General features: G+C 42.6%; 1 protein-coding gene across 2 annotated transcripts in view; it reads right to left on the reverse strand.

The window, feature by feature from the left end:
- The window catches only part of LOC126284182 (lachesin-like), a 1,090,923-nt gene that overhangs the window by 151,127 nt on the left and 916,243 nt on the right, over nt 1-23,553 (reverse strand). For both annotated transcript variants that reach the window (XM_049982939.1, XM_049982929.1), the window contains exon 4: nt 3,346-3,507. In XM_049982939.1, the coding sequence (XP_049838896.1) occupies nt 3,346-3,507 (162 nt within the window). The remainder of the gene's footprint in view (nt 1-3,345; nt 3,508-23,553) is intronic.

Raw genomic sequence — 23,553 nt, forward strand, 5'->3', positions numbered from 1 at the left:
TCATCTTCTAAAGCTACTGTACTTCTACCAGTTTTACTGGAACACGCTCCAACAGATTTTTTTATTGGGTAGCTTAATTTCTAAAATCATTGGAGACGAGGCAACAAAACTACTATTCACGTTGTTGTGTAGAATGTATGAGTCTGGTGACATACCATTTAACATTCAGAACAATATCATCCACACAATTCCAAACGCTGTAAGAGCTGACAAGCGCTAGAATTAACGCACAATCAGCTTAACAGCTCATGTATCAAAATTACTTACATGAATAATACACAGAAGAATGTAAAAAAAATTTAAGATGCGTTAGATGAGAGTAAGACAGTTACGTAGTCTTTCGCCCCTATTGTTCAATCTGTACATCGAAGAAGCAATGATGAAAATAAAAGAATGGTTCAGGAAAAAATTAACATTCGAGGTGAAAGTATATCAATGATAATATTGGCTGCTAACATTGCTATCCTGAGTGAAAGTGAGGAAGAATCACCTGATCTGCTGAACTGAATGATCAATCTAATGAGTACAGAATAGGGATCGAGAGTAAATTGAAGGAAGAAGAAAGTAAGTAGAAGTAGCAGAAATGAGAACAGCGAGGAACGTAACATCAGAAATGATGGTCACGAAACAGATGAAGATAAAGAATTCTGCTATCTAAGCAGCGAAGTAGCCAATGACGGACAGAGCAAGGGGAATATCAAAAAAAGCCTAGCAATGGTAGAAAGGGCGTTCCTGTGCAAGAGACGTCTACTTGTATCAAATATAGGCCTTGATTTGAGGAAGAAATTTCTTACAATGTAGGTTTGGAGCACAGCACTGTATGGTAATGGACTCTGGGAAAACGGGAACAGAAGAGAATCGAAGCATTTGAGATGTGGTGCTACAGACGAATGCTGATAATTAGGTGAACTAATATGGAATGAGGGGCTTCTGCGCAGAATCGGAGACGAAAGGAACATATGGGAAACACTGTCATTTGTTAAGGCATCAGGGAATGACTTCCATGGTACCAGAGGGAGCTTTGAGGGCAAATACTGAAGAGGAAGACACAGATGGGAATACATCCAGCAAATAATTGAGGACGTAGGTAGCACGAGCTACTCTGACATGAAGAGATTGGCGAAGGAGAGGAATTCTTGGCGGGCCGCATCAAAGCAGTCAGAAGTAGCAATTATGAGCGGAGAAACTTGTTCTTGCTATGTAAGGTCTACTTCAAGTTCTGAATGGGGATTGTCGTACGGTAATTTGTAAAATTACACCATTTGTCGTATTATTCAAACTGACACAAGCCTTGCAAATCTACGAACAGAAATATTTACCCTAGCCAGAAAAAGAAATCGACAGTGAACAGGCACTAACCACACTATTATCTTCGGGTAAGTATGACCTTGAAATGACTCTGTCCTTCCACAAGAAGTGTTCCGTATTTTGAGAGATGGTGGTATGGATCAACACAACAACAAAAATGTACAGTAACTTGGACTCTAAAATGCATGGTACTTTAAGAGCCACGACAGTTGGTTCGTATTTATTACTGTGAAATGCATGTCTTCTATAGCAAGCTCCATCGCTTTTGACAGGTAGTAGAATGGACCACGACAAGAAAAATATGTCTAGTAAATACTGGCCCTGAAATGCATAATTGAAGAGGTATGAGCACTTCGCTATTCTGGAACGTCTCTTCTGCAGAACAGGTGTTCATAACCGTTATGGTATGCATTTTAGAGTCCACGTTTGCTGGTAATTTATTTCTTGTTTTGGTCCGTGATGCCACGTATCAGAATATGGAAACGAAAGAGTACCGCAGATGAACATGTACGTATGGCACATGCGCTGTACGTCATAGATCCAATGCTTATCTGATATTTATGTATTGTTTCGGTCTATGCTATGGCCTCTCGAAATTTGGAATACTTCTTTACTTTACGCCCTGTATATTTAAACGCTAGCGCTCGAAGCTTAAAAACTTTAGTTTTAATACAGTCTACACAGCGTAAGGCTGAATGAAAAAAAAGCTTTTTTCTCTTTGTTGTAACAAAATTGTTACGCCTGGGTTCCTTGGGTCTATATGACCTGTGTATCTAAAAATTAACATAAAGTTTTATTTCTACAGAGTTCATATAAATGCAAAATGCTTCTTTTGTAAAAATGCAGATCTTCGATTGCATATTTTTGAAATATTACACAGAAATGCTAGTCGGATCTAAATACGCTTGAATTATCAAAGCATTTTCGCGATTATAGTTGGAGTTACGAATGACGACGATCGAATTTAGGTTTGTTCCGCACACCTGCGTCACGCATTCTCCGGAAGCCAATGACCGTTAAGTAGCATTGTCAGCGCTCTGCTGTTAAAGCCGTAGCTAATACGAGCCTTAAACGTGATCGTAGAGAGTTGTTTAATGAATTCCTGTTCCACTTGCTGTATGTTGTCAACACTGGTAGTGGAAGTAAGTGATAAATTCTGCGGAAACAAGCGAGAGACGTAATTTGCACAATATACGCTTTCTTCAGGCTGAAAGCACGCGCGTGAGTTTACCGCAGCTCTCGTTTCGAATCGGTAATAATCTTTGTCTTTGTCTCTAAATGCGCGAACCGTCATCGTTCGTGGATCGCACTATAGGATTTTACCATCAACTGTTTGCTGTAGACGCAGTTCATGTATCTAATCTAGTAATTTCTGTGTGGCTACCATGACGGAACGGTTTCTTTCGGATGAGCACTTACAAGCATTAGCAAATGCGTCTGCCAGTGAAGAGAATATTTGTGAAGAAGGAAATCACGCCATTGACGATATAATTTATCCTACATCACACGCTTTTACCTGAAATGCGTAAAAGCAGTGCAAATGGTCCACACAAAAGACAAAGCTATGTTGTGAAACTTATCACCTTTACTACAAACTGGAAGAGCTTTCAGTGCAACAGTTATAAAACTGACATCTGAGCCAACAAGATACGCTACAACCGGAGTAAGTGGCATAAAATCCTATTTTCAAGCTTTTATGAAAGATAACATTCGGAGTATTTTTTGTATTGAAGGTCAGAAAGTTTATGACGATATCTGCGAAAAATAAGGTCAAATTACGCGTGCTTTTGTTTAGTTCTACTGGTTGGTCTTTATAATTCGTATGGTGAATCAATAAAGGGTCAGTGGGATAACACGAAGGGTCCTATTTCATTCAGTAATGCCATAAAACCGATTATGCTGCATCTCACGTGAGTTGCGCTTTCTTTTCGTGCCTGATCGAAGAGCATGAGAAGTAAACCACAAGTTAGTGTCTGTAAGAGTTCTGTGTGCAACTAAATAATCCCGACATAAAAGATATTGATAAAAATGGCTCACCCTTCTTGCGGCGATCTATGTTGATGGCCTGTCCGTCTTCCCTGCGCCACATGATCTTGGGCGAGGGGAAGCCATCAGCCTTGCAGGTGAGCGTGATGTTCTGATGTTCGCGGACAGCCACCGAAGACTGCGTCGACTCTTCGTCGATGATGTTCGGCGGCACTGCAGAGGAAAGTACGAGTCAAACTGGGCTGCGCTTTCTCAACGGCATGTGGTGTCTCGCAGAACGGGGTGAATACGTGGCGACTTTCAGGAGGCGTTGTTAGGCGCATAACACTTGCTTACCTGCTACGAGAATAGTATTCACTTATCCAGCAATGTAGACGAAATGTCGTCCTCTCTAGTAAAAGACTTGTTTACCTACTTGCCCGGCATCGGCAGATAAATACGATATAAAACAGGCAATGCAATATAGTATTTAATTGCCGATACCGGGCAAGCAACTTTCAAGTACAACTTCTGATCTGTACGGGAATGTACCGGGTGATCAAAAAGCCAGTGTAAATTTGAAAACTAAATAAATTACGGAATAATGTGGATAGAGAGGTACAGATTGACAAACATGCATGGAACGACATGGGGTTTACTAGAACACAAAAAATACAAAAGTTCACAAAATGTCCGCCAGATGGCGCATCATCTGATCAGAATAGCAATAATTTGCATAACATAGTAAGACGAAGCAAAGATGATGTTCTTTACAGGAAATGCTCAACATGTTCACCATCATTCCTCAACAATAGCTGTAGTCGAGGAATAACGTTGTGAACAGCACTGTAAAGCATGTCCGGAGTTATGGTGAGGCATTGACGTCGGATGTTGTCTTTCAGCATCCCTAGAGATGTTGGTCAATGACGATACACTTGCGACTTCCGGTGACCCCAAAGCCAATAATGGCACAGACTGAGGTCTGTTTTCAAATTTATACTGACTTTTTGATCACCCGGTATATAATGTATGTATGCGTACAGGTCATAATGGAAGTTTGTTTGGCCGTGAGTCGTGCACAAATAGCTAAATAGTAAGTGGGAAATCTGGATTCGAGTCCGGCACAAATTTTAATTGTTGCCATTCCATTATACAGCTCATGGTAGTCATTACTGGCAATTGCGAATTCATTTTATGTTTTTCGTAACGGTGTGGTCGCCGCAGTGCCTGCATGCATGCATGAATGTCCAAAGGAACTTTGCATTGTATTCAGAATAACACATGCACTTCAGTATTGTATTAACCAAAAAGTCCTCGATCCGGGGTTCGAACCATACCATCGCTTAAACTTTGAATAAAAAACACCAGCAATGGCGGCTGATGTTTTCCTGCATAAGTAGTCACCCTCGTTCTGACAACGGCCATGTGGAAGAGGGTGGAGAAGCGGGCAGAGGTTCTGGTGGGAAACTGCACCTACAATACGGAAGAATCAACTATGATCAACGGCGTGAAGATGCAGAAGGCAATAGAAACCACAGAATTAAAGTCATGTAACCTGTGTCCACAGGACATGTGGCGTGTGGTTGGAAAAGTGTCATGACGATCTCCCCACGGGCAAAAGATTCCGGACTAGTCCCCCATTCGGGTCTCCTGGAGGGAAATGCCGAGAAAAAGACTGCATAACCATCGAAAGGGTAACGTTGTAAGAGATTTAATATCAGTAGTTCGAACGTGGTAGGGCAATTAGTTAGATACACAGTAATGATAAGGTCAGTGAAGTGAAATGGAGAGAAGAGAAGTATTTCTGGTCAGACGTAAAAGGAGACGAAAATCTAACAGTCATGGGTGATTGGAATACGGTTGTAGGGAGGGACTAGAAGAAAGGGTTACAGGAGAATATGGCTTGGTGTTACGAAATAAGTATCAGATAGGAATATCGGATACTCTGTGCAAGAATCACAAGAGGAGTAGGTATACTTTGAAATGCGGGAAGATACCAGTTCGATTACATCCTACTCACTCAAAGATACCAAAATTAGGTATTGGATTGTAAGGCTTACCGAGGAACAGATATAGACTAAGATCATATTTTACTGAGGATGAAGAATAAGGTCAAGTATAAGAGACTAGGTAGGTAGATTCCATGCGCAAGGAAGTGGCATACAAAAGTACTAAGGAAGGAAGTGTCACACGTGAAATTCTCTGATTCCATAGGTAATACACTAATGAACAGCACAGTAGGCGTTTCAGTTAAAGAGGAATCGACATTTCTAAAAAGGCAATTACAGAAGCTGGAAAGAGAACTTTGAGGACAAGGTAGATACTAGCGAAGTAACCGTGAATAACAGAACAAATACTTTAATTGATCGACGAATCAAGGAAGTACAGAAATGTTCTAGAAAATTCAGGAATACCGAAGCACAAGTCCCTTAGGAATGAAATATATAGGAAATACGGCGAAGGTGAGTCAAAATAGCTGGATAAAAACTGCAAAGATAACAAAGAAGGAATGATTGTAGGAATAATGGATTCTGCGTATAGAAAAGTAAAAGCAGCTTTCGTGAAAGTAAAAGCAAGGGCGCTAACAATAAAGCGGAATGGGAGGTAAACTGTTAAATATAGAGGAGCGGCCGGATAGGTGGAAAGTTGCATAGAAGGCCTTTGCAAGGGGGAAGACTTGTCTGATGTCGTATAGAAGATTAAACAGGAGACGACAAAGAAACGAAAATGTATCCAGTATTATAAACAGATATTAAAAGAACTTTGAACGAGTTAAGGTCAAATAAGGCAGAAGGGTTTGATAAAATTCAGTCGTGATTTCTAAAATCATTATGGGGAAACGGCAACAAAATGTCTATTCACGTTGGTGTGTAGAATGTATGAGGCTGGCGATATACCATCTGACTTTCGGTACAGCATCATATGCATAATTCTGAAGATAGAAAGAGCAAACAAGTGCGAGAATTATCGAACATCAGTTCATGTATCCAAGTAGCTGACAAGAATAATACACAAAAGAATGAAAAGAAAACACTGAGATTCTGTTAGATGTTGATAAATTTGGTTTTAAGAATAGTAAAGGCATCATAGAGGCAGTTCTGACAGATGTGACTCTACCTCATAATGGAATCAAGACTGAAGGACAATCAGGACACATTCATAGGATTAGACAGTGCCAAATGGTGCAAGATGTTCAAAATGTGGGTAATGGACAGGGAATGACGGATGTTACACAAGATGTACAAGGACCAAGAGAGAGCAATAAGACTGGATAATCAAGAACGAAGTGCCCGTACTAAAAAAGGGGGTAAGGCAGGGGTGAAGTCTTCCGCCAGTACAATTCGATCTATACATCGAAGAAGCAACGAGAAAAATAAAAGAAAATTTCGAGAACGGGATTAAAGTGCAGGATGAAAGATATGAATGGTAAGATTTGCCGATGACACTGCTATCCTCAGCGAAGGTGAAGAAGAATTACAGGATCTTCTGAATGGAGTAAATAGTCTCATAAGTAAAGAATATGGATCGAGAGTAAATAGAAGAAAGACCAAAGAGCGTCTGCCATGTAAGCAGGAGATCCCGGGTTCGAGTCCAGGTCGGGGCACACATTTTCAATTGTCTCGTTGAAATATATCAACGCCCTTCAGCAGCTGGTGGTATTCATATATAATTCCAGTTTCGTTCTAGACGGCAGCAGGTCACCAGTGGTTTCTGTTCTATCGGACATGTCCGAAAGAACTGACACTATATCCATATATTTCTGGCAATACCGGCCTTGACCTACTTCCTCTGTGTGGATGCACACATATTACCCGAACTATTACAGGATTTGGTAAGAATGCCTTCCACGAGTAATGAGTGTGTTGGGTACGGACACTACGAATGCAGTGTGTGGACATATAAGGTGAGAATTTGGGCATCGCGGGAGGCGTGCGCGAGATAGTCCCTGCAATCGCACTACCCTCTGTGCCCTCGGTGGTTCAGATGGATAGAGGGTCTGCCATGTAAGCAGGAAATAATGGGTTTGAGTCCCGGTCGTGGCACACGTTTTCACCTGTTACTATTGATATATATCAACGCCCGCCTGCAGCTGAAGGTATTAATGTAGAATTCTAATTTCGTCCTAGACGGCTGCAGATCATCAATGGTGTCTGTTCTTTCAGGCATGTCCGAAAGAACAGACACCGTATCCATATAAGTATAAAACAGTACATGGTGGTCTAATATCGGTAACGGTGTCTTACACGTAAGATGACCTACAGTCTTAGGGAGACTACTAAGGAATTCAATCCCTCACAAAAGAGAATGCATAAACACCACTTACTAGAAGACTAGTTCAGTATGGGGCTCCTTATCAGGTAGGACTAACAGGGTATGTCGAACCTACACCAAGACCAATAATGCAAAGTGTCTCACGCTAGCTACATTGTCGCTCCTGTGTAATAGAAATACAGTGAAGTGTGAACTGACAATCACGAATGTACATGTTTCACGAATGTACATGTTCAATGTCTCTGGAAAACCTACCTTAAAAAAGAGATTCAACAAAATATTATAGTTAAGACGGTGAAGAGAAAATGTGAGTAATACTATTTCAAACAGAGTCATTTTAGAATTTAATTACTCGGAGTACCAACGTTGATGGGTTCGGAACAAATACTGGGTCAATGTACAATTTACAGTCACATACACAGTACACACATACATATGCACCCATACATGCCAACACAAATTTAAACTAATTGAGACAATACCATTATTCGATAAATAAAATAAATAGTTCCTCAAATTTTTCCGCCGATTTCCCTTAGTTCTCCAATGAATCTTCAAAAAATGATCAAATGGCTCTGAGCACTATGGGACTTAACATCTGACGTCATCGGTCCCCTAGAACTACTTAAAGCTAGCTAACCTAAGGACACCCCACACATCCATGCCCGAGGCAGGATTCGAAGCTGCGACCGTAGCGGTCGCGCGGTTCCAGACTGAAGCGCCTAGAACCGCTCGGTCACGCCGGCTGTCTCAAATGAATGCTACAACTGGAAATCCGCCCTCCCCCTTTCTCTGCAGAATATTCCCGTCTGGGATTTACGCTGCGAGCTCTTCTGCTGTTTGGATGAAAAGTCCTTCACTCTGCCTAGTTCATTAGTCGAACAGTCCGTTCTATGACGAGAATTTGAAAGTGTAAAAAAATTATAGTAGTGAGTGACTATTGTCCCACAACCAGCTCATGGAATACATGGCAGAGAAATGAGGCTTTATAACGAGAGGAGAATAATTTGTAGTGTGACGACATGAATTTGGATGTAGGATACGTATATGGGATGCCTTTGTATTAGACCAACCAACGGACAACTTCCAGTCAGTTTATCATAACATTCTTAAGGAGCGACGTGCATTCTTAACGTCATGCCTAGTGAAACATACACTCCTGGAAATTGAAATAAGAACACCGTGAATTCATTGTCCCAGGAAGGGGAAACTTTATTGACACATTCCTGGGGTCAGATATATCACATGATCACACTGACAGAACCACAGGCACATAGACACAGGCAACAGAGCATGCACAATATCGGCACTAGTACAGTGTATATCCACCTATCGCAGCAATGCAGGCTGCTATTCTCCCATGGAGACGATCGTAGAGATGCTGGATGTAGTCCTGTGGAACGGCTTGCCATGCCATTTCCACCTGGCGCCTCAGTTGGACCAGCGTTCGTGCTGGACGTGCAGACCGCGTGAGACGACGCTTCATCCAGTCCCAAACATGCTCAATGGGGGACAGATCCGGAGATCTTGCTGGCCAGGGTAGTTGACTTACACCTTCTAGAGCACGTTGGGTGGCACGGGATACGTGCGGACGTGCATTGTCCTGTTGGAACAGCAAGTTCCCTTGCCGGTCTAGGAATGGTAGAACGATGGGTTCGATGACGGTTTGGATGTACCGTGCACTATTCAGTGTCCCCTCGATGATTCGATGATCACCAGAGGTGTACGGCCAGTGTAGGAGATCGCTCCCCACACCATGATGCCGGGTGTTGGCCCTGTGTGCCTCGGTCGTATGCAGTGGCGCTCACCTGCACGGCGCCAAACACGCATACGACCATCATTGGCACCAAGGCAGAAGCGACTCTCATCGCTGAAGACGACACGTCTCCATTCGTCCCTCCATTCACACCTGTCGCGACACCACTGGAGGCGGGCTGCACGATGTTGGGGCGTGAGCGGAAGACGGCCTAACGGTGGTGCGGGACCGTAGCCCAGCTTCATGGAGACGGTTGCGAATGGTCCTCGCCGATACCCCAGGAGCAACAGTGTCCCTAATTTGCTGGGAAGTGGCGGTGCGGTCCCCTACGGCACTGCGTAGGATCCTACGGTCTTGGCGTGCATCCGTGCGTCGCTGCGGTCCGGTCCCAGGTCGACGGGCACGTGCACCTTCCGCCGACCACTGGCGACAACATCGATGTACTGTGGAGACCTCACGCCCCACGTGTTGAGCAATTCGGCGGTACGTCCACCCGGCCTCCCGCCTGCCCACTATACGCCCTCGCTAGAAGTCCGTCAACTGCACATACGGTTCACGTCCACGCTGTCGCAACATGCTACCAGTGTTAAAGACTGCGATGGAGCTCCACGGCAAACTGGCTGACACTGACGGCGGCGGTGCACAAATGCTGCGCAGCTAGCGCCATTCGACGGCCAACACCGCGGTTCTTGGTGTGTCCGCTGTGCCGTGCGTGTGATCATTGCTTGTACAGCCCTCTCGCAGTGTCCGGGGCAAGTATGGTGTGTCTGACACACCGGTGTCAATGTGTTCTTTTTTCCATTTCCAGGAGTGTATGTACCGAGTGTAAAGATCAAGTATAAGGCTTATGAACTGCACATTATTATACAACCGGCACTTATTTTCGAAATACGGTAGAAAGCTTCATATGACTGCCTAAAGTTCTTCCGTTGTAACTGATATGCATATTTGATAACAATTGTGACGTTTAGCTAAAGTCAATGAGAATATTAAGCACAGTGCTCGAAATTTACAGCTTATCCATCTGGAGGGAGAGACAAATCTATAGTTCATCGGCACAGTAGTGCATAGGTAAACACTTTACCATTACCTGCTGAGCCTGAACATCGCCAGATATTACAAGAAGGGGTATTAATTTGGAGGATTCTGTCTAACTGTGGTAATCACTCGTGGTAGAGAAGTGTCAGACAAAATCATGAAATGGTCAAAAATTCATAGACAATCGTCAACAGGCAACACGTAAGCTCAAAGTGTTAATCATTCGTGTCCCATCACTTCCGTCGTACTGTAGAACTGACTGGCTCAGTTCTCTATAATATTAAAAAAAATACGTCTAACTCCTTCATATGCGATATCTTCTTTATAGCCTAACTTGCACGGATGTCTCTACGACAAAATTCAATTGCGAGTGTTTTGCGGAAAAAGAGAAAAAAATTACTTTTGAATACATTACCTGAAATTAAAATTTGTAAAGAGTAGGGTCCACATATTTCCAATAGCGTGCAGTGAAACAAAAAAATCGCATTCAAGACTTTACTTTATTCACACCAATAGAGGATAGAGTGAGCGTACTCCACACTGTACAGAAAAAAAATGATTTCAAGACTCTTACTCGACTTTTGGAGTAACACGTGTTTCTTGTTATATACATTTACCCGTACAAAAAAAGACTACTAACGTGATTTTATTCCCTAGTGAAAAGAACGAATGAAAAACAGTGTAATTATGCGCTACTGTAAAGAGGTCAAATTCTTAAAAGAAAGACCCCGCAGTAAGCTAGAGGAGAGCCGAATAATAAATTACCTAATTCCGTTTGCTGTAGCACCCTGATTTTTCAGAGCCATCGAAGCGCCCGGGAAGAGCAACACAGTGGTGCTTCCCGGCCATTCATTCGCGGGGCAATTTGCGAATAGCCTGGGCAGCGTGAATACAGAGCAGACCGGCCAACAGCCGGGTATTGTTAGCCGGTTGCTTGTAAAACAGCACAGATGCTGCATGTAGAATAGGCCTTTTGATGATACTATCGCTTGGAAAAACCTCTCGTTCAAATGCTCGATCCCAACAATGCAAAGGCTGATTTTCTGTAAACCAACTTCGACGTACAGAAAGGATGATGTACTAATTACGCTTTAACAGGTGGTATTTGAAATGCATTGCAAATGAAATCAGACGCATTCGATCATACCAAAGTTAGCTCTATAAAAGATTATTTTCTGTTATCTAAACGAAAGGAGTGCCGAAAGTGAAACCACGTATATGGACTGTTCACATATCGACGCATAAGTGACGTGAAGTCAAGCATAGCAGAAAAAACTCCAAGTTATCTGATCTGCCGTACCGACGATCATCAGTCAGCGATGAATTTCGCACAGGGTTTCTGTATGAAGTTACCGTGGTGAATTGTCACAGACTTGTTTCACCGTCAAATGACTGAATAATTCAAATGCCAGACATACAACGAAATTATTGTAAAGTCTCGTGGGAACTTAGAAAATTCGAAAGTACACCTACAGTTACTACTTCTTAGGTTGTTCTATTATGACTTTAAATCTTACTCTTTCTTCTATGGTCATGACGGAATTAAGGCATAATCGGCAAACTCTCATGCACCGCTCCGACAGTGACCTTGAATACAAAATTCATGTAATAATATCGTAGACAGAAGCATATGACTCAGCATTTTTCCACCCCACAAATTTCTAAATTTTGTATTCTGTAGCGGAGGGTGCGCTGATATGAAACTTCCTGGCACAATAAAAGTGTGTGCCAGACAGAGACTTGATGCAAAGTACAGTAAGCACTTCAAAGAGCACGATAAAGAGTTTATGGTTAAGGAGCCGTCAACTAGCTCTCAGCCAATAACGAAAAGCCATATACAACATACCAAGGAACCTAGACGGGTATGAAAAAAAAACCATGAGATAATTGGGAATGAGAGAGATTTGGTTTAGTGATTGTACGCAGTAGCAGAACGTTGAAATGTTACATTAGCGGTGACACACAGGAGTCTGTGGTCGGCATTTGATCATAATTGCGAGCTAACATCACAGTTCCGATATATTTAGCTGTCACAACTAGTGAGCAGAATCAGTGTAACCTCTGTCGTGTGAAGCGTGTGGCAGCCTCTTCTAATCGAATCTACTGCAACATGTCGCCTCATTTGTAGGTCAAAGTGACTGCTGGAGTGACATTACTAGCTGCAAAAAGGCTCAGTACTTGCAGAGTGAATCATCGTAAAAGACTGGCAGTACTTATATGTCATTTATAAAATAATAAATATGCCAAAAGAACATTAGTGGCCGGCCAGTGTGGCCGTGCGGTTCTAGGCGCTTCAGTCTGGAAGCGCGTGACCGCTACGGTCGCAGGTTCGAATCCTGCCTCGGGCATGGATGTGTGTGATGTCCTTAGGATAGGTTTAAGTAGTTCTAAGTTCTAGGGGACTGAAGACCACAGATGTTAAGTCCCATAGTGCTCAGAGCTATTTGAACCATTTTTTGAACATTAGTCAGAAAGATACTAAGATAAAGAAATCTGTGAAGGCGAGCCATCTGTGAAGGCGAGCCACTAATGGCTGCTCGTTACTTGCATGGTGCAGGTTGCAACTGTCAGTCTTTTACGATGATTCCGTACTTACATCCTATCATACGTTTTTAGTCATAATTCTGTGACCATGTTATAGAATATAGATCATTCTTGGATTTAAATTCTCAGGAAGACACTCCTAGCAATGTTGAAATCAGGGTAATTTATTAAAAATAGTAACTGATGGCTGTTTTTCTTTCAATAGCGAACATTTACGCGCCAGGTATCATCGCCATCGTTATTTTGTGTGCCTTCGTGTTAGTGCCTTAGTGTTTCACCGTCCATGCTCCTCGTTCACGTGTGTCGATTCTGTCATCTATGTGTGTGTATTAGTGTTGAACGTTTTTTTTTATTTCGCTACGCCTGTGAACGGCTCCTTCTGTTTTACTTTGTGTGTCTACTTTTTGTTATCCATCATTTTATTTTTGCTGTTCTATGTCATCATCTACACTTACTGTAATGCCGGCCTACCTTGTATAAGGTATAAAATAACAATAAAAGAAAAAATAACACAGGTTGTTTGGATCCCACCACCCCAACCGTCGTTGCTGCTCTCCTCTCCTCCCTTCTCCTCCCCTACCCCCACCCGTTGTCACGCCTTCACCATTGTATCCCCCCTACCCTCCATCTCCACACCCTTCATCTCCTTTCCCATGATGGCGTCCGTACACTCCATCTCCCGGATGATGCCCGCTCTCCCTCCATTTATCCCTCCTATCAACTCTGATCCTCACCTCCCCCTCCCACCCTCTGTCCTTTAACCAGGCTCATTCTATCCCTCTTCCATCCTGTGTTTTTCCTGCCTTTCCTCTTTTTGCTCCTTTCTCTCCCCTGAGTCTTTTTTCCTCTCCACTGTCTTCCCCCACTCTTTCTCATGTCTGCCCTGCCGCCCCTTATTCGTGTCCTCTCGTTCCATCAGCTACCATCCCCCTTTTTGCTTTTCCTCTCTTCCCCCTTTTTCCCCTTATCTGTCTGGGTTCTCCCCCCCCCCCCCCTCCCCTCCACCACCACCACATGCCATGGTACTCTATAGTGCAGTGCTTCCGCGAGTGTTCAGTGTTGTGCATACCCTTTTTAAATATTGCGAGTGGACGCCATACTGTCACTAGCTGTGTTTTTAACTGTTGTGAACAGAAGGAAGACTGTCACCGTGTACTTTTTAAAACTGTGCCCGTCTATTTACTACATGTTTTCATCAGCATCACTGACCCTTTGTTTTTATATTTCCTTTGCAACTTTTCACCATGTTCCAGTTTTAAACAACCACTGTTTTATCGCCTGTGTTTTATTGTTATGATGTCTCCTAATTACGCTTTTAACTTTTCTGTAGGCTCAGTACCTGTGGTCTAGGGGTAGCGCCTTTGATCAAAACGTCTTCGGTCCCGGGTTCGATCCCTGCCACTGCCTAAATTTTGATAAATAATCAGCATTGGCGGCCGAAGACTTCCGGCATGAGAAGTCAGCCTCATTCTGCCAACGGCCTTCTCAAAGATGGCGGAGGAGCGGATAGAGGTTCAGGGCACTCTATTGTCTTAGGGGTGGGAAATTGCCCCTAAAGGCGGAAGAATCAGCAATTATCAACGACATGAGGATGCAGAAGGCAATGGAAAACACTGCATTAAAGACACGTAACGTGTATCCACAGGACATGTGGCCTGTAGTTGAAGAAGTGTCATGATGATCTCTCCATTGGCAAAAGATTCCGGAATAGTCCCCCATTCGGATCTTCGGGAGGGGACTGCCAAGGGGGAGGTTACCATGAGAAAAAGAGTGACTAATCAACGAAAGGATAATGTTCTACAAGTCGGGGCGTGGAATGTCAGAAGCTTGAACGTGGTAGGGAAACTAGAAAATCTGAAAAGGGAAATGCAAAGGCTCAATCTAGATATAGTAGGGGTCAGTGAAGTGAAGTGGAAGGAAGTCAAGGATTTCTGGTCAGATGAGTATCGGGTAATATCAACAGCAGCAGAAAGTGGTATAACAGGTGTGGGATTCGTTATGAGTAGGAAGGTAGGGCAGAGGGTCTGTTACTGTGAACAGTTCAGTGACCAGGTTGTTCTAATCAGAATCGACCGCAGACCAACACCGACAACGATAGTTCAGGTATACATGCCGAAGTCGCAAACTGAAAATGAACAGATAGAGAAAGTGTATGAGGATATTGAAAGGGTAATGCAGTATGCAAAGGGGGACGAAAATCTAATAGTCATGGGCAACTGGAATGCAGTTGCACGGGAAGGAGTAGAAGAAAAGGTTACAGGAGAATATGGGCTTGGGACAAGGAATGAAAGAGGAGAAAGACTACTTGAGTTCTGTAACAAGTTTCAGCTAGTAATAGCGAATACCCTGTTCAAGAATCACAAGAGGAGGAGGTATACTTGGATAAGGCCAGGAGATACGGGAAGATTTCATTAGATTACATCATGGTCACACAGAGATTCCGAAATCAGATACTGGATTGAAAGCCGTACCCAGGAGCAGATATAGACTCAGATCACAATATAGTAGTGATGAAGAGTAGGCTGAAGTTCAAGACATTAGTCAGGAAGAATCAATACGCTAAGAAGTGGGATACGGAAGTTCTAAGGAATGACGAGATACGTTTGATGTTCTCTAACGCTATAGATACAGCAATAAGGAATAGCGCTGTAGGCAACACAGTTGAAGAGGCATGGACGTATCTAAAAAGGGCCATCACACAAGTTGGGAAGGAAAACATAGGTACAAAGAAGGTAGCTGCGAAGAAACCATGGGTAACAGAAGAAAAACCTCAGTTGATTGATAAAAGGAGGAAGTACAAACATGTTCCGGGAAAATCAGGAATACAGAAATACAAGTCGCTGAGGAATGAAATAAATCGGAAGTGCAGGGAAGCTAAGAAGAAATGGCTGCAGGAAAAATGTGAAGACATCGAAAAAGATATGATTGTCGGAAGGACAGACTCAGCATACAGGAAAGTCAAAACAACCTTTGGTGACATTAAAAGCAACGGTAATAACATTAAGAGTGCAACGGGAATTGCACTGTTAAATGCAGAGGAGAGAGCAGATAGGTGGAAAGAATACATTGAAAGCCTCTATGAGGGTGAAGATTTGTCTGATGTGATAGAAGAAGAAACAGGAGTCGATTTAGAAGAGGTAGGGGATACAGTATTAGAATCGGAATTTAAAATAGCTTTGGAGGACTTATGGTCAAATAAGGCAGAAGGGATAGATACCATTCCATCAGAATTTCTAAAATCATTAGGGGAAGTGGCAACAAAACGACTATTCACGTTGGTGTGTAGAATATATGAGTCTGGCGACATACCATCTGACTTTCGGAAAAGCATCATCCACACAATTCCGAAGACGGCAAGAGCTGACAAGTGCGAGAATTATCGCACAATCAGCTTAACAGCTCATGCATCGAAGGTGCTTACAAGAATAATATACAGAAGAATGGAAAAGAAAATTGTGAATCCACTAAGTGACGATCAGTTTGGCTTTAGGAAAAGTAAAGGCACGAGAGAGGCAATTCTGTCGTTACGGCTAATAATGAAAGCAAGGCTAAAGAAAAATCAAGACACGTTCATAGGATTTGTCGACCTGGACAAAGGGTTCGACAATATAAAATGGTGCAAGCTGTTCAAGATTCTGAAAAAAGTTGGGGTAAGCTATAGGGAGAGATGGGTCATATACAATATGTACAACAACCAAGAGGGAATAATAAGAGTGGACGATCACGAACGAAGTGCTCGTATTAAGAAGGGAGTAAGACAAGGCTGTAGCCTTTCGCCTCTACTATTCAATCTGTACATCAAGGAAGCAATGATGGAAATAAAAGAAAGGTTCAGGAGTGGAATTAAAATACAAGGCGAAAGGATATCAATGATTCCATTCGCTGATGCCATTGCTATCCTGAGTGGAAGTGAAGAAGAATTAAATGATCTGCTGAGCGGAATGAAGTACACAATATGGTTTGAGAGTAAATCGGAGAAAGACGAAGGTAATGAGAAGTAGTAGAAATGAGAAACCGGAACAGAAGAGAATAGAAGCATTTGAGATGTGGTGCTATAGACGAAAGTTTAAAATTAGGTGGACTGATAAGATACGGAATGAGGAGGTTCTACGCAGAATCGGAGAGGAAAGGAATATTTTAAAAACACAGATAAGGAGAAGGGACAGGGTGAAAGGACATCTGCTAAGACATGTGGGAATGACTTTCATGGTACTAGAGGGAGCTGTGGAGGGCAAGAACTGTAGAGGAAGACAGGTATTGGAATAAGTCAAGAAAATAATTGAGGACGTAGGTTGCAAGTGCTACTCTGAGATGAATAGGTTAGCACAGGAAAGGAATTCGTGGCGGACCGCATCAAACCAGTCAGTAGACTGATGACCAAAAAAAAAAGGCCGCAATGCGACATATTACGCTGCCGACAGCCCCCCCCCCCCCCTCCCGCCTCCTCGGAGGAGAAATCGTAATTTAATAAAGGAAAGAAAAACACATCTTGTTGCAATATTCCACGATGTGAGTTGGTTGACATCATTGCCGCGTATTTTGAGGCTCTTACAAATGTTGATGAAGATCGTCAAATGTATGTTCCTCTTTCCTCCGATAGGGGTACTGGGACAGGAAGTGTTAAACGTAGAGAAAGAGTCCGACCACGACCTTTGAGATACGAAAATAATACAGTGATTGTTTTTTTAGCTGTGGTTGCTGCAAATCCCCACATTAGTTTCCCGGCTAACTGCACGAGGTTCAGGAATTTCGCAGAGAAGTGTTCTGTGCCTACGGAATCCATACAAACGGCATCCATTTCATTCATTGCCGCATCGAAAACTGTATGGTGACGCTTTTCACAATAGGCTGACTTTCTGCAACTGGATGCAGGAACAGCTGTCAGTCAATGATAATTTCATTTCACAAACACTTTTCTCGGATGAATCAAATTTTACGAATCTTGGGCATGTGAATCGACATAATATGCGTCATTGGTCAGTGGAGAGTCCCCATTGGGTAAGGCAATTTAAACATCAACGCCCACGGAGTGTCAACGTTTGGTGCGGTATTTTAGGCAAGCAGGTAATTGGCCCATACTTATAGAAGGTAATCTGACTAGACAGATGCACAGTGAAGCCCATATTAATGGACGGTGTTCCACTTCAAACGAGACTAGATACATGTATTCAACACGATGGATGCCCAGCGCATTATTCACGACTAGCTCGAGAAGTTTTGAATCGAGACTATCCGGGTCGATGAATTAGACGAGGATGTCCTGGAACGTGGTCAGCAGTTTCTCCAGATTTCCAGATTTGACCTCTGCCGATTTTTTTCATGTGGTGATGGCTAAAAGAGAGCGTTCACATGGACGTACCAACAGCCCCCGAAGATTTGCGACAGCGAATTCGCAATGAATGTGCAAACATTAGCGCAGTGTCACTAATATATGTCGGGTTGTCATTCAGACACAGAATTGCAATGTGCGTTAAAAACAACGAACATTTCGAACACTCGCTGCACTGAAACACTTGTGAGAGGCAAAGGGACTCTCAGTAATCAAGCACCCGAAGCTAGTGAGAGGCAAAGCGACTCACCAAAATAAAGCACCCCCAAGGGAACACATTACTTTTACGTCCACGTCGTAGTTCCTGAGTAACGCTAAATACAGTCTAAGAATGCATTGAGGGAGGGTAGACGGCGTCACATGATAGAATTTTCCCAAATATCAAATAATGTACTTCGATTTTCCTAATCGGATGTGTATTTTTGTGAGAAATTACCATTTTGCAATAACTGTCATCCCATATTCATGTGTGCCGATTGCAGAGCCATCCATCATGAAACGAAAAAAGTGTTTCGTACGAAAGTTACATATTTTTTCACGGAGACTCCAAATGTGCAATAAAATAAAGGGGTTCCTGTTTAAGATTTCATAGTCATCTCCCTCCCTCCCTCCTCTCGCTACGGGGGTGGTGGTAAGGTCTTAGGGAACCAAACTGCTGACGTCATTGGTCCCTAATATTACACGCTACTTAATCTAACTCAAACTAACTTACGCTAAGGACAACACACACACACATACACATACACACACACACACACACACACACACACACACACACACACACACATTCCCGAGGAAGGATTCGAATCTCCGACGAGGAGGGGGGGTGAGGGGGGGGGGGGGGGGAACCACACGAACCGCGACGAGGCGCCCAAGACCGCACGGTTACCCCGCGCGGCCCCAGCTGCCAGTTCCATTACTTGTATCCGATGTATCAGATCATTTAGTCAAGCCCTGTTCATACATTACGAACTCTCTGCTAAAAATGTTCTGACAGAAAAGATGTGTATGATGTTACCGTGTAGTTATATGCCTTTGTACCCATAATCCGTGCATTGTTCGTGTCCTAAAACTTTCAGTAGTGCAGTCCATCTCTATTTACTGAATACCGAATCGTTGTGTAACTGATTCATACGAAAGAGTGACACCCTCTCGTATGAATCACTTGCTCGAAGATTCGGATTCACGGTATCAATTTTTATGGCACTATACGATGTGCTTGTTGATACGAAAAAAGGGTATTGGGCCTGAAGATGGAAAAATGACTTGCCAAAATTGGTAGCGTTCGAAATACAGTATCCTGAAGTATACGGCTGTTGGTAAAGTTTATTGAATTGAGAAACGTACCAGCTGATGTCCCCTGGCCGTAATAAACTGACAGAAACTGCATCCATTCATATCCATTGTGCATTCCTACGGACTTCGGCAATTCCAGCAGTGTAATGAGTCACCTCACACGTCCAGAATTGCTACAGAGTGGCTCCAGGAACACTCTTATGAGTTTAAACTCTTCCACTGGCCACTAAACCCCGCAGACATGAACATTATTGAGCACATCTGAGCTAACCTTGCAACGTGCTATTCAAAAAAAGGCTCTATCCCTTGTACTCTTACGGATTTATGGATAGCACTGCAGGTTTCATGGTGTCACTTCCTTCCAGCACTACTTCATAAATTCGTCGATACCACACCACGTCATGTTGTGGCACTTCTACGTGCTTGAGGGTGCTCTACATGATATTACGCAGGTGTACCAGTTTCTCTAGCTCTTCAGTGTTTATATTACTTGTTGACGTTACTGGTGCCCACAACTTCGCCATATTTGGGTAAACGTTCGCACAGCGTTCGATTCCATCTCGAGTTTGCTGGATCACACGCCGCGCTGAGCACCGTCCCTACTTAGGGTTATCGGTGATTTTTATTTCAATGACTTCTTTAATTACAGTCATGTAACACGTTAATATGGGAGCCACGACAGTTTTCGTCAAATTTGACCTGGTGACAGTTTTCCAATGCATGCTCAGCTAAAGTGAATTTCTGTGGGTAGAGTAGGTGATAAAAGTTCCCATGCTCTTTCCTGTGATTTTCTCAAGTGCGCATTTCTTGTTCAATGTAAGTCTGAGCACATTTGAAAGGTGTGTTACAGAAATGAGGTGTTCTGATATCTGCAGAATTTTTAACTGGTCTCGGAAGTTGTCGGATATTTGTCGGATCGATTTGATTTTTTGTATTTTCTGCAGCCTGCTTATCTTGCTCGTCACGAATTCCCAGAACGGGAAAATAGCAATTTGGTTTTCCTGCTTCTATTATTGGGACCTAGTATCCCAGTTCTGATAGTACCGTGGTCTATCTGTACAACCATTTCAGAAAATATTTGTTGGGGAACGATCCTAGTTCATTAAACTTTCTTCAGGATGACGCAGAGTTTCGGACTGCGTGAAGCAACACAACACTTCACATACTTCAACAAACGAAATCAGTACTTCCAAATAAACGGAAGACCTTCTCAGCATTTGGCCTGTCCAATGGCTAGTATAGAGAAAATTGACGAAAACAGTCCCTGTGGTACCATTGAACGACGGCATTAAAAAAAAGTTAAGCTAATGAAATTTCATGGAGATTAACAAATGGCTCCTAGCAAATTCTCTGTCGCTATACATTGAGAAAATATACTACATGCAGTTCAAAACTTGTAAAAGATTTGCTGCCAGTGTATTCCTAAAACATGTTGAAAAGCAGACGGAAGACGTTACATTCTTGGTATTACAGCTTGGTAATAAATATAACTGGGAAGAGCATACTACAGAACTACTGAGGCATCTAAATAAATTTTTATTTGCTATGCGAGTGTTCCAGACCTAGGTAATACCAAAACGAAAAAGCTAGCGTACAACGCTTACTTTCAATCCATAATGCCCTACGGATTATTTACTATGGTAAATAATAAAGGTCACGGGGGGAGGGGGGGGGGGGTGACCGAGCCTTTCTAGGCGCTTCAGTTTGGAACCGCGCGACCGCTACGGTCGCAGGTTCGAATCCTGCCTCGGGCATGGATGTGTATGATGTCCTAAGGTTAGTTAGGTTTAAGTAGGTCTAAGTTCTGGGGGACTGATCACCTCAGATGTTAAGTCCCATAGTGCTCAGAGCCAGTTGAACCAAAGCCACATAATCAAGGCAAGCTAAAGTTTAGCGAGTCCAAAACCGTACAATGCGAATTATTTGTGGTGTGAATTCAAGAACGTACGGCAGCAGAGGACTGTTTAAGGAACTGGGAATACTAACTACTGCTTCCCAATATATTTATTCCTTAATACAATTTGTTATTAAAACATATCGTTTCTTTAGGCAGACAACTCAGTTCATGGAATCAGTAATGGAAATAAGAATAACTTTCACAAAGATTTAAAATCAGTTACTTTGGTTCAGCAATACACATCAACAGAAAGTATATAATAATGTTCAGTTTGAAAAGAGTCGAAAGAATTTATTGTTGGCCACCTTCTTCTACTCCATTGATGAATCTATTAACAGAACAGATTGATGTGCGCATGTTCTTAATAATATCCCATATTGTGAATATTTTATACAATCCGACGTCTGTACATATTTTGTACAGTAATGCTTTTGTTGTAAATACGCGGTGTAATACTGTAAAAATTTTCTTATTTCATTTTTTTATTTGATGAGGCGTTGCTACACTAATCCAAGAATTATCGTACACCTAAGAGTACTGATTATTTAATATTGTTGTTGTTGTTTTTGTTGTTGTGGTCTTCAGTCCTGAGACTGGTTAGACGCAGCTCTCCTTGCTACTCTATCCTGTGCAAGCTTCTTCATCTCCCAGTACCTACTTCATCCTACATCATTCTGAATCTGTTCAGTGTATTCGTCTCTTGGTCTCCCTCTACGATTTTTACCATCCATGCTGACCTTAAATAACAAAATTGGTGATCCTTTGAGGCCTCAGAACATGTCCTACAAACCGATCCCTTCCTTTATTCAAGTTGTGCCACAAACTTCTCTTCTCCCCAATCCTATTCAGTACCTCCTTATTAGTTATATGAGTTATATGATCTACCCATCTAATCTTGAGCATTCTTCTGTAGCACCACATTTCCAAAGCTTCTATTCTCTTCTTTTCCAAACACGTTATCGTCCATGTTTCACTTCCATACATGGCTACGCTCCATTCAAATACTTTGAGAAACGATTTCCTGACACTTAAATCTATACTCGATGTTAACAAATTTCTCATCTTCAGAAACGCTTTCCTTGCCATTGCCAGTCTACATTTGATATCCTCTCTACTTCGACCATCATGAGTTATTTTGCGCCCCAAACAGCAAACCTCCTTTACTACTTTAAGTGCCTCATTTCCTACTCTAATCCCCTCAGCATCACCCGACTTTATCGAAGACATTCCATTATCCTCGTTTTGCTTTTGTTGATTTTCATCTTATTTCCTCCTTTCAAGACACTGTCCATTCCGTTCAACTGCTCTTCCAAGTCTTTTGCTGTCTCTGACAGATTTACGATGTCATCGGCGAACCTTAAAGTTTTTATTTCTTCTCCAGGGATTTTAATACCTACTTCGAATATTTCTTTTGTTTCCTTCACTGCTTGCTCAATATACAGATTGAATAACATCGGGGATAGGCTCCAACCCTGTCTCACTCCCTTCTCAACCACTGCTTCCCTTTCATGCCCCTCGACTCTTATAACTGCCATCTGGTTTCAGTACAAAATGTAAATAGCCTTCCGCTCCCTGCAATTTACACCTGTCACCTTCAGAATTTGAAAGAGAGATTCCAGTCAACATTGTCAAAAGCTTTCTCTAAGTCTACAAATGCCAGAAACGTAGGTTTGCCTTTTCTTAATCTTTCTTCTAAGATAAGTCGTAAGGTCAGTATTGCCTCACGTGTTCCAATATTTCTACGGAATCCAAACTGATCTTCCCGGAGGTCGGCTTCTACCAGTTTTACCATTCGTCTGTGAAGAATTCGCGCTAGTATTTTGCATCCGTGACTTATTAAACTGATTGTTCGGTAATTTTCACCTCTATCAGCACCTGCTTGCTTTGGGATTGGAATTATTGTATTCTTTTTGAAATCTGAGGGTATTTCGCCTATCTCATATATCTTGCTCACCAGATGGTAGAGTTTTGTCAGGACTGGCTCTCCCAAGGCCGTCAGTAATTCTAATGAGATGTTGTCTACTCCCAGGGCCTTATTTCGACTCAGGTGTTTCAGTGGTCTGTCAAACTCTTCACGCAGTATCGTATCTCCCATTTCATCTTCATCTACATCCCCTTCCATTTCCATAATATTGTCCTCAAGTACAT

The sequence above is a fragment of the Schistocerca gregaria genome, chromosome 1 (genome assembly GCF_023897955.1).
Source record: "Schistocerca gregaria isolate iqSchGreg1 chromosome 1, iqSchGreg1.2, whole genome shotgun sequence".
Taxonomy (NCBI): Eukaryota; Metazoa; Arthropoda; class Insecta; order Orthoptera; family Acrididae; genus Schistocerca; species Schistocerca gregaria.